General features: G+C 42.5%; 1 protein-coding gene across 3 annotated transcripts in view; it reads right to left on the bottom strand.

Moving 5' to 3' along the window:
- TTC1 (tetratricopeptide repeat domain 1) overlaps positions 1–9585 on the bottom strand; it is a 57757-nt gene extending 48172 nt beyond the window's left edge. Inside the window, exons 1-2 of one of the 3 annotated variants that reach the window (XM_033180419.1) lie at positions 9480–9585; positions 7697–8055 (exon numbers count right to left, since the gene is read on the bottom strand). In XM_033180419.1, coding sequence (XP_033036310.1) covers positions 7697–8026 — 330 coding nt within the window. In that variant the 5' untranslated portion in view covers positions 8027–8055; positions 9480–9585. The other 2 variants (XM_033180420.1, XM_033180421.1) reach the window with 2 other exon arrangements.
- Between the last annotated feature and the right edge of the window lie 1796 nt (positions 9586–11381).

Raw genomic sequence — 11381 nt, forward strand, 5'->3', positions numbered from 1 at the left:
CCTCGCCTGGCTAGTTTTTTGTATTTTTAGTAGAGACGGGGTTTCACCGTGTTAGCCATGATGGTCTCGATCTCCTGACCTCGTGATCCGCCCGTCTCGGCCTCCCAAAGTGCTAGGATTACAGGCTTGAGCCACCGCGCCCGGCCAGGATTAAGTTTAACATGAATTTTGGGGAGAAACATTCAAACCATAGCACCATCCTTCCAACCCAACCCTGCATCACTTCATCTTAAGATTTTGTCCTAATTCCCCAATGAGAGAACAGAAACCCTCGCTGTCTTGTTCACCACTGTATCCCTCAGGGCCTCAAACAATGCCTGGTGTGTGGAAGAAATGCAACTATTACTTGAATAAATGTGATAAAAAAATTTCTGTAACTTTTAAGGCCAATTATTGGCTCTCATGGGGGAGATAAAGACGCTATTCATTCAATAGCTATTTAATGGAGGAAGACTGTGCAAAGCCCATGACAGTGGTCCTCAAGTCTCAGCATGTGCATATGAATTACCTAGGAAATTTACACGAGGCTTAAGAAACTGCACTGTGACAAGCAGTCCATAAAAGGCGATTTTCTTATAGAATCAATACCAGCATTCTGCAGTATGTGCCATAGGTCCTAATACCATAAACACTTGCTATGGTCTGAATGTGTCCCTCCAAAATGCATGTTGAAACCTAATCCCCATTGTGTTGGTATTAAGAGGTGGGGCCTTTTGGGATGGGATTAAGTCATAAGGGCTCCATCCTCATGAATGGATTAGTGTCCTAATAAAAGAGGTTGAAGGGAGCTGCCCTGCCCCTTCCGCCACGTAAGAACACAAATGGTGCCATCTGTAAGGAACAGGCCCTCACCAGACACTGAAATTGCTGGCACCTTGATCTTGAACTTCTCAGCCTCCAGAATTACGAGCGATAAATTTTATTCATTTATTTATTTATTTTTTGAGACACGGAGTCTCGCTCTGTCGCCGAGGCGACTCCTGCATGCCAGGAGTGCAGTGGTGTGATCTCGGCTCACTGCAAGTTGCGCCTCCCGGGTTCACGCCATTCTCCTGCCTCAGCCTCCCGAGTAGCTGGTACTACAGGCGTCCGCCACCTCGCCCGGCTAATTCTATGTATTTTTAGTAGAGACAGGGTTTCACCGTGTCAGCCAGGATGGTCTCGATCTCCTGACCTTGTGATCTGCCTGCCTCGGCCTCCCGAAGTGCTGGGATTACAGGCACAAGCCACCGCACCAGGCAATAAATTTCTATTATTTATAAATTATCCAGTCGAAGGTATTTTGTTATAGCAGCTCCAACACACTAAGATAGCATTTTTTGTATCACAATGTTATTATTGCAATTCTTGTCTGCTGCTACATCTGTCCTTCACCTTAGCCAAGCCTCTCGGAACCAATTATTTGCTTCACATACCTAGTACATCTCAAATGTTAGCTAAAATTCCATTCCTATGGGTAGTCATGTCTACATTTAAGCTTTCACAAACAGTTAAGATTCACTGCTGAAATAAACACACAAATACACTATACTCCCATTGAGAGCTTTTCCTGCTTTTTACCAAATCTTAACTGCTTTCTTCCTCAATTACTCTTGATTTATGAGTTCTGCTGAGAAGTAACACTGTACTTGAGCCTGAATTATCTTCCCAGCCACAGGACAAGTGAGGTTAGCTTGATTAACAGACTTTGGCTATTGTTATTTGGTTGTGTCCACAAGAAGCCTTTAATAATACATAGACTCTATACGGAATAGCACTTCTGTCCCAAATCCTCAGGGGTCGGCTTTATGTGCTTTTGTGGTAGGGCATACACTTTGGTTGTAAAGTAATCAATTTTTATTTATTTATATTCTTAAAATGGTATAATGGAATATAGGCTTACTGTAAAAAAAGCAAATATTACAAAATTGTATTACATATAAATTAAAATTCCCTAATAATCGCACCTCTCAAAAGTTACTGCTTACACTTTGGTGTATATCCTTCAAATTTATATGTATAAACATACTTTCACATAGGTTTAGTTTAACTTAAAAGAAATCATCACTGTTGTATAACCTGATCAATTAATTTGACATTACATTACAGGCAGCTTCCCATGTCAATACCTATGATACATCTTTAAAGAATTTTTAAAAAAATTATTTATTTATTTATTGAGACAGAGACTCACTCTGTCACTCAGGTTGGAGCGCAGTGGCGTAATCTTGGCTCACTGCAGCCTCCGCCTCCTAGGTTCAAGCAATTCTTGTGCCTCAGCCTTCTAAGTAGCTGGGACTACAAGTGCACGCCACCACATCTGGCTAATTTTTGTATTTTTAGTAGAGATGGAGGTTCACCATGTTGGCCAGGCTGGTCTTGAACTCCTGGGCTCAAGTGGTCTGCCCACCTTGGCCTCCCAAAGTGCTGGGATTATAGACATGAGCCACTATGCCCGGCCAAGATTTATCTTTAACAACTGCATTGTATACTACATAAATATAACAACCAAATTTAAATAATACTCTGGGAAGAACATATTTTTCTCTCCTACTATACACTCCCAATAGTTCTGACAACAGATGAGTTTTCTTCCACACTAAACAATTCTCCAGCGGACACCAACTGGGTGTCCTGTAATTCAATTCGGTTCTGTCACTATCTCCAGGTAGCCAGTGTCTGATCCCACAGGTTAAGAGCTCAGTCTCACAAGCCTGGCCCCACTTCAGACACTAATCACAAGTCCCAGGTTGTGACCTGTGATTCCGACTGAATGGTTAGCACAGGATTCTAACCACCCTGTCCTTGGGTTCAATAATTTGCTAGACTGGGTCACAGAACTCTGGGAAACACTTTACCTACACTTAGCAGTTTATTATAAAGGATATTATGAAGGATATAGGAGAGCCAGGTGAAGAGACACACAGGGAAAGGCAGAGGGAGAAGGGGTACAGAGCTGCCATGCTCTCTCTGGGTGCCATCCTCTTAACACTTCCATGTGCTCATCAACCTGGAAGCTCATCAGATTTCTTGTTCAAGAGTTTTTATAAGCCAGGCATAGCAGCTCACACCTGTAATCCTAGCACTTTGGGAGGCTGAGATGGGAATATTGCTTGAGTCCAGGAGTTCGAGACCAGCCTGGGCAACACAGTGAGACCTCATTTCAAATACAAAAACATTTAGCCAGGTGTGGTGGAGGGTGCCTGTGGTCCCAGCTACGTAGGACACTGATGTAGGAGGACAGCTTGAGTCCAGGAGGTTGAAGGCTGCAGTGAGCTATGATTGCACCTCTGCAATCCAGTCTGGGCAACAGAGTGAGACCCGGTTCAAAACATAGAAAGAAAAAAGTTTTAATGGAGCTTAATCTCCAGCACTTACCCTCCTCCTTTCCTGGATTTCAGTAGGTGGTGCCCAAAGTTCCAACCCTCCAAACCTCTAATCACTTAGTCTTTTTGGTGACTGGCCCCATCCTTAGGCTATTGATAGGCCACACCCTAAAAGTTATCTCGTTAGGATGAACTCAGATGTTATCAAAAGGGGTACATTAAGAATAACAGAAGAGCCTGGCGCGGTGGCTCAAGCCTGTAATCCCAGCACTTTGGGAGGCCGAGATGGACGGATCACGAGGTCAGGAGATCGAGACCATCCTGGCTAACATGGTGAAACCCCATCTCTACTAAAAAATACAAAAAAACTAGCCAGGCGAGGTGGCGGGCGCCTGTAGTCCTGGCTACTTGGGAGGCTGAGGCAGGAGAATGGCGTAAACCCGGAGACGGAGCTTGCAGTGAGCTGAGATCTGGCCACTGCACTCCAGCCTGGGCGATAGAGCGGGACTCTGTCTCAAAAAAAAAAAAAAAAAACAAACAAAAAAAACAATAACAGAAGATACACTATCAGAAAATTCCAAGGGTTTTAGGGGCTCTGTAACAGGAACCAGGGACAAAGACCAAATATATTTACTATACTACAAATACCCTATTTAATACTGTCTAGCTTTCCAAAATTATGAATGATGCTGCAACACATCTATGTACATAATTTTGTGTATATTTCTAATAATTTCCTTGAAATAAATGGCTACAAAAAAATCAGGGTTAATGCTGTCATGTCCAATATGGTAGTTACTAGCCACATGTGACGATTTTATTTTAAAATTATTTATGTATTCATTTTGAGACAAGTTCTCACTCTGTTGCACAGGCTGGGGTACAGTAGCGTGATCATGGCTCACTGCAGCCTCAACTTCCCAGGCTCCAGGGATCCTCCCACCTCAGCCTCCTGAGTGGTGGGGCTATAGGCTTGTGCCACATGTGGTTATTTTTATTTTTATTTTTAAAGGCTTTAAAAAATTTTTTAATTAAAAAAAATTTTTTTTGGAAAGACAGGGTCTCACTCTGTTGCCCAGGCTGGTCTCAAACTCCTGGGCTCAAGTGATCCTCCAGCCTTAGCCTCCCAAGTGCTGGGATTATAGGAATGAGCCACTGTGCCTGGCCTGTGTGACTATTTATTTATTTTCTGAGATGGAATTTCGCTCGTCTCCCAGGCTGGAGTGCAATGGCGCAATCTCGGCTCACTGCAACCTCCACGTCCCGGGTTCAAGCAATTCTCCTGCCCCATCCTCCTGAGTGGTTGGGATTACAGGAGCCTGCCACCAGGCCCAGCTAATTTTTTTTTGTTTTTGGCAGAGATGGGGTTTCACTATGTTGGCCCAGGCAGGTCTCGGGTCGAACTCCTGATCTCAGGTGATCCGCCCGCCTCAGCCTCCCAAAGTGCTGGGATTATAGGTGTGAGCCACCCCATGTGACTATTTAAATTAATTAAAATAAAATACAGTTTCTCAGCCATAATAGCCATATTTCAAGTGCTCAACAGCCTGATGTAGTCAGCAGCTACCATACTGCATGGTGCAGGATGTAGAACATTCCTGTCATTGTAGAAGAGTCTATTGATAGCCCTATCTAAAGAAATGTTCACATAAAAATTTGGTATGTGTCCCATGAAGTGACATAACAATTTACATTCCCAACATGAGTATATGAGTTCCAGCATCCTCTCCTTGTCAACATCAGATCAATGTTCTGATCTGATAGATGAGACATAATGTTTTAGTTTGTATTTTTTATTATTATTAATGAGGCTGAAAGTCTTTTCACATTTTTTTGCCATTTATGTTTTTTTAAATCATTGTTGAACTATCTGAACTTTAATCTATTTTAAAAGATTCAAATATAATACTATCCTGTCCCTGATGAGCTATTAAAGCCAAACCATATATGCAGAAGACATTTCTTCATCTGTTTTGCTGGCTTCTTGAAAATTTCGGAAAGATATTTATCAAAAAGCATAAAAACAGCTAATAGATTAGTACCACAGTTAGCTGAAGGCAATTTGTACTCTCATAGGTTATTTCCTTAAAGTAGAGTTAGTGGCTTACATTTCTCTAAATAACAGGACTAGCACTGCTGTATGTTACTGTTATGAGATATTCTTACAAATTTCAAATTAGCTATAAAAACACTTTGATATATAAATAGAAAATATTTATGTTTTAAACATGAATACTACTGTCTGATTATATTTATATGAAAGTCTGGAACAGGAAAAAAACCACCTATGAGACAGGAATCAGAAGAGTGGTTAACCAGAGACTGGTGTGGTTGGGAAAGGAATGACTGATACAGCACACAAATGGAGTTTCTGACATGATGGAAATGTTCTCTATCTTGATAGAAAAGTGAGTTACGCAGGTGAATACAACTGTCAAACTCATTGCATTCTACACATGAGAACTGATATACTGTTTCACTAAATTATAACTCAATTTTTAAAAGGAGCGAAAAAAGTGAAAGTATTGTTCTACTTAGAATATGACTTACAGGCAATAAAAATAATTATCCTGGCTAGGTGTGGTGATTCACGCCTGTAATCCCAGCACTTTGGGAGGCCAAAATGGGAAGACAGCTTGAGCCCAGCAGTTGGAGACCAGCCTGGGCAACGCAGTGAGACATTGTCTCTACCAAAACACCCATAAAAATTAGCCAGGTAGGGTGGTGCATGCCTGTTGTCCCAGTTACTCAGGAGGTTGAGGTGGGAGGATCCACTTGAGCCCAAGAGGTTGAAACTGCAGTGAGCCGTGATCACATGACTGTACTCCAGCCTGGATGACACAGCGAGATCCTGTCTTCAAAAAAAAAAAAAAAAAATCCCAAAAGTATTTATAGAACTGAAAGTATGATTTTCTGGCCTAGGAGACACAAAACAGGCTTTACTAAATTAGAGGTGGGGATCAGACTTTGTGACACCTTGAGCCAAACCATTCAACTGTCAAATCCAGAGGGCACTAGAAAATTAATATAATTTTAGGGCAAAATATATTAAGGTATCAGAAAAGCATTGCTATCTTTTTAACATAGACGCATAATCAGTGTTTCTAAAAAGCCTGAAACCTGCTGTAATGTTATGGAGCAGTACTTAATTTTTTTGAGCTGTATTTGCTGTGACAGTTTAGGAACTTGGCTCATTTTTGCCCTTTTTCCTCCTGTTCTGGTGGCGCACACTAGCACAAAAGCGAACACGTTCACATGAAAGCTAACTGATTTGATAATGAAAAGTGTCTAAGGAGACAGCGAAAGAGAAGATGCTCCTTCCCACCCCAGGCTACCTTCCCACCCCCACTGTTAGGCTTAGGCTGCACATTTATTATCTCAACTCATTACCAATGTATCACAACCTGTTCAGTGAGTGAGCTCGTTAGTGGCATAAACTACAATCTCATTCACGTTCTTTGTAGACAAACTGAAGCTATTACAGTAACTCTTCAGAAACTAACTTGCTTGTGCAATCAGAAGGAGGTAGGTAGGACAGCAGGACTTCAGTCTCCAAAAGTGAAGGCTTGCTCAGTTAACGGTGTGGCCCCAGAGCAAAGAAACAGGAGATTGTACATTTTATTAGTCTATCTGCTTTGTAGGAAGACAGATGTTTTTGTTATTACATTCTACATTACACTCTGGCTTTGGAATCAAACAGATTTGATTCGAGAATTAGTTTTGCAATTCATCAGGCATTTGATCTTCGGCTAATTACTTCACCACTCCAAGTTGTTCCCTTAGGGGAAATAACAGTATATATTTCATAGGCATGTTGTGAGGATTAATGAAAATATAAGTAAACATTTTAAGTCAGCGGACGGCACATTGTAGGCATTCAACAAACGATAGCTAGCTATAATCATACACAATTCTGTTCCTGAAGACCTCCGCAACCAAAACTCCACCAAGATATTCAGGCAGTCATATTTTGCTAACAAGGGATTAGCATAAACAGGAAATGTTCATAAACATAAATGTAGCATAAACATAAAAATGTTCATTACAGAAATTTCAGCAGCCAACCACAGAAAAGGTTATAACAGAAAACTAAAAAGTATATATACATTTTGAAAATAAACAAAAAGACTGTTATGTTACAGACTCCTGAAGTACAAGATGAACATAACTCAAGGTTCACAGAAAATAATGAAAATTTCTTTGCTAAGCAGACACACTCTGTTTCCCTGTCATGCCACCGATTTATCTCAGATCCAACACTACTAAAGCCATAAAAAGACAAAGGGGCAAGTTATACTTTACCACAGATGAGGTGGTCTACAATACAGTATAGATCACATTTTAAAATGCAGTGTAAGTGGCAGCTCTTGCACAATAAATAAAATAATTACCTGTTTCTCTTCATCCGACATGTTTTTTTCCAGTTCTATTAGGTATTCTTCATCTAGTTCAGAGGAATTCACATCTTCATTAGATTTGTTCTCTATCTTGTCCGCTCCTGGCTCCTCCTCAAATGAGGCACTGCAATCATGAAAACACTCCTCTTCTCCCTGGTCCTCCTGGAGATGGGCCTCATCATCCCTGAGCAGCTTACTCTGGGAATGCTGACTTTTGGGATCAGGAACTGGAAGACCAGCACACTCGGCTTCCTGAGTATCTGTAACCTTCAAACCATTCAACAGATCCTCTGGAACCCTACAGTTCTCTGACTTCTCCCCCATGCTGTCCAGTGAAGGAGGTGACGCTAAAGCTGGGGGGTAAACAAAACAAAACAACTGCTATGTAATGGTGCTTATATTTTTAAAAGTTCTCTTTTAAACCTAAACAAACCTCTGCATTACAGCCAAAAAACACACCGTAACTTCCTTTCACTGGAATTCATTATTTAAAAATATAGATTATAAGTAAAAATAATGTCAAATGTCATTTTAACTGAGACCCCCTTCCTCATCAAATCTGGTACTAGACTTTTTTTTTTTTTTTGAGACGGAGTCTCACTCTGTCACCCAGGCTGAAATGCAGTGGCGCGATCTCGGCTCACTGCAACCTCTGCGTCCGGGTTCAAGCGATTCTCCTGGCTCAGCCTCCCGAGTAGCTGGAATTACAGGCACCTGCCACCGCGCCACCGGCTAATTTTTGTAGTTTTAGTAGAGACGGGGTTTCACCATCTTGGCCAGGCTGGTCTGGAACCCCTAACCTCGTGATCCATCCGCCTCGGCCTCCCAAAGTGCTGGGATTACAGGCGTGAGTCAGCGCGCCCCGCCCAGAACTTCTAATAAGCAACAAAAGAAGCCGTTTTTAATGTGACTCTTCTATGTTCCACCGTTCGCGTTCTGTTTGGATAGCAAAAATTAGGCAGAAAGTAAAACAGTGACAAGAAAAAGGAAGCAGCCCTAATCTTCATTCAGAATGAATAACCAAGGCACGAGTAAGAAATTATGGTCCGTCTTTTCAGCACCACCACAGGAAACCCAAGAATACGTTTCTAGTGTACCTCAAAATAAAATCCGTGCCCAAACTGTGATCACTTTAACCCAAATGCGTGTAGTAGAGCCCCCGCAGCTTACAGTGGAAGGGGAACCTTCGCGCAGGTGACCCGAATCAGAATCACCATGGGGGTCAGAGTCAGGCATCAGAAAGGGTGACTCTGAACCCTAGCTGCCCAAGAGAACACTAGATATTTAGAAAATACCACTGCTTAGACCCTAACCAAACTCTGATTTATTAGTGTGGCGTCAAGCAAGGGCATCAGAGTTTTTTTTTTTTTTTTTTTTTTTAATCCCAGGTGATTCTGACGTGCAGCCAATTGCGAACCACTGCTGTAGAAGCTGAGTCAGAGCATCAGCAGCCCGGATATTTGCAAAAATTTGCTAGAGATTTGCAAAAATGTAAATTGCTCTAGTCGCAGCAAAATCACGCCAACGACCCTTGTGTCACGGCAAGAGTCTGAATTCGCCCTAGTATGTTCCAAGAAAACTTAAAAACCAGCAAGACCTTAATACGGAGACTTCGCCTCCACAGCAATGTCTTATTTCTCTTCGCTCCCAGGTCTACTGGAAGAACACAGGAGTCTGAGCTCCTAGGGTTAGGGAAGCGACGCCTCGTGCTTCCAGCAGATTATTCCCTAGCTTCGTTCCTCACAGCCAAGACGCTTAGACCCACGGGGTTACTCACAACCTCACAGCTTCTCCAGTCTCCACCTTCTTAGCCTCTGAGATCTTCTACTTCCTCTCAGTCAGGTGCGCTTCCGTCGATGACGACTAATAGCGCCGCTATCGGCAAAGCATCTTGGGAAATGTAGCGAAACTCTCAGGGAGGAAAGGCATGGTCGCTGTGTGACGTCATTGTACGGCGTGACATTTGAGAGATGGTTGCCATCTTGGTTTACGGCAAGACTTCGCGTTACTCTGCAGAAGAGAAAAAAGGACAAAAGGAAGTATGTCTCTGTGGTGTTCGTTTCACTATTAATTAATTTATTTAATTTTTTTGAGACACAGCCTCAGTCTGTCGCCCATGTTGGAGTGCAGTGGTGCAATCACAGCCTCCACTGACTGCAGCGTCACACTCCTTGGCTCAAGCGATTCTCTTGCCTCAGCCTTCCGAGTAAAGGGGGCCACAGGCGCGCGCCACCACGCCCAGCTAATTTTTTGTATTTTTAGTAGAGACGGAGTTTCACTATGTTGCTCGGACTGGTCTTGAACTCGGGCTCAAACGATCCTCCCTCTCGGTCTCCCAGAGTGCTGGGATTGTAGGCGTGAGCCACCGCGCCCGGCCCTTTTTTATTTTTTAAGGGCTAGCCAAGTCAAACAGTGGGAGTAGAGAGGAAACAAAAAGATCTGTAACTAGTTGTGATCAGTTAGTTGTAAACACCACTGCACTCAGACTAACCTCAATAATATATATATATATATATATTTTTTTTTGAGACGGCGTCTCGCTCTGTCGCCCAGGCTGGAGTGCAGTGGCCGGATCTCAGCTCACTGCAAGCTCCGCCTTCCGGGTTTACGCCATTCTCCTGCCTCAGCCTCCCGAGTAGCTGGGACTACAGGCGCCCGTCACCTCGCCCGGCTAGTTTTTTGTATTTTTTTAGTAGAGACGGGGTTTCACCGTGTTAGCCAGGATGGTCTCGATCTCCAGACCTCGTGATCCGTCCGTCTCGGCCTCCCAAAGTGCTGGGATTACAGGCTTGAGCCACCGCGCCCGGCCAATAATATTTAAGAGTGTAAGGGAACCCCTGAGACCAAAAGTGGTTGCCTTATACATTCATTCGAGAAATGTTCATTGAATGTTTATTAGACACTGGGCATTGTGCTGGGATCACAGAATTGAAATATAGTACCCATCTTCAAGGTAGCCAGACAGGTAACCAGCAATGACAGCAGATTAATTCGTTTTCTGTAATTCACAGAACGTATTGCAGAGATAGATAGCTGGAAGAGACTTTTTCAGAGAGAGTATGAAACTTGGTTTTTGAATTTCCATGTAAATGAGGTTATGCATAGAGTTATATTTTTTGTAAGTTGAAAGCTTTATATACTAAAAGAAAACATAAAAAATATATCATATTTTTGGTTTTAATATTTTTGAATTTTAAAAAGTACACCCAGAATCTAAAAAGTGTAAATGGAGGCTGAGTGTGGTGGCTTATGCCTGTAATCCCAGCACTTTGGAAGGTGGACATGGGAGGATCTCTTGAGGCCAGGAGTTCGAGACCAGCCTGAGCAACATGGCAAAAATCCGTCTCTTTGTATACATACATATACGTGTGTGTGTGTGTATAAATTAGGTGGGCACAGTGGCGCATATCTGTAGTATCAGCTGCTCAGGAGGCTGAGGTGGGAGGATCCTTGAACCTAGGAGTCAGAGGCTGCAGTGAGCTGTGATTACAACACTGCACTTCGGCCTGAACAACAGAGGGAGACTCTGTGTTAAAAAAAAAAAAAAAAAAAAAGCAAATGGTTAGAGGCCCTGTTAATTCAATTCTGATATAATGGAAAGGCTGTAAACTTTGGAGCTAAATAAATAAGAAAGTAAATACATAAAACTTGAGTTACAGTCTCAGCTTTCTTTATGAGC

Source organism: Trachypithecus francoisi, unplaced genomic scaffold (assembly GCF_009764315.1).
Source record: "Trachypithecus francoisi isolate TF-2019V2 unplaced genomic scaffold, Tfra_2.0 Lachesis_group2, whole genome shotgun sequence".
In the NCBI taxonomy this organism is placed as follows: domain Eukaryota; kingdom Metazoa; phylum Chordata; class Mammalia; order Primates; family Cercopithecidae; genus Trachypithecus; species Trachypithecus francoisi.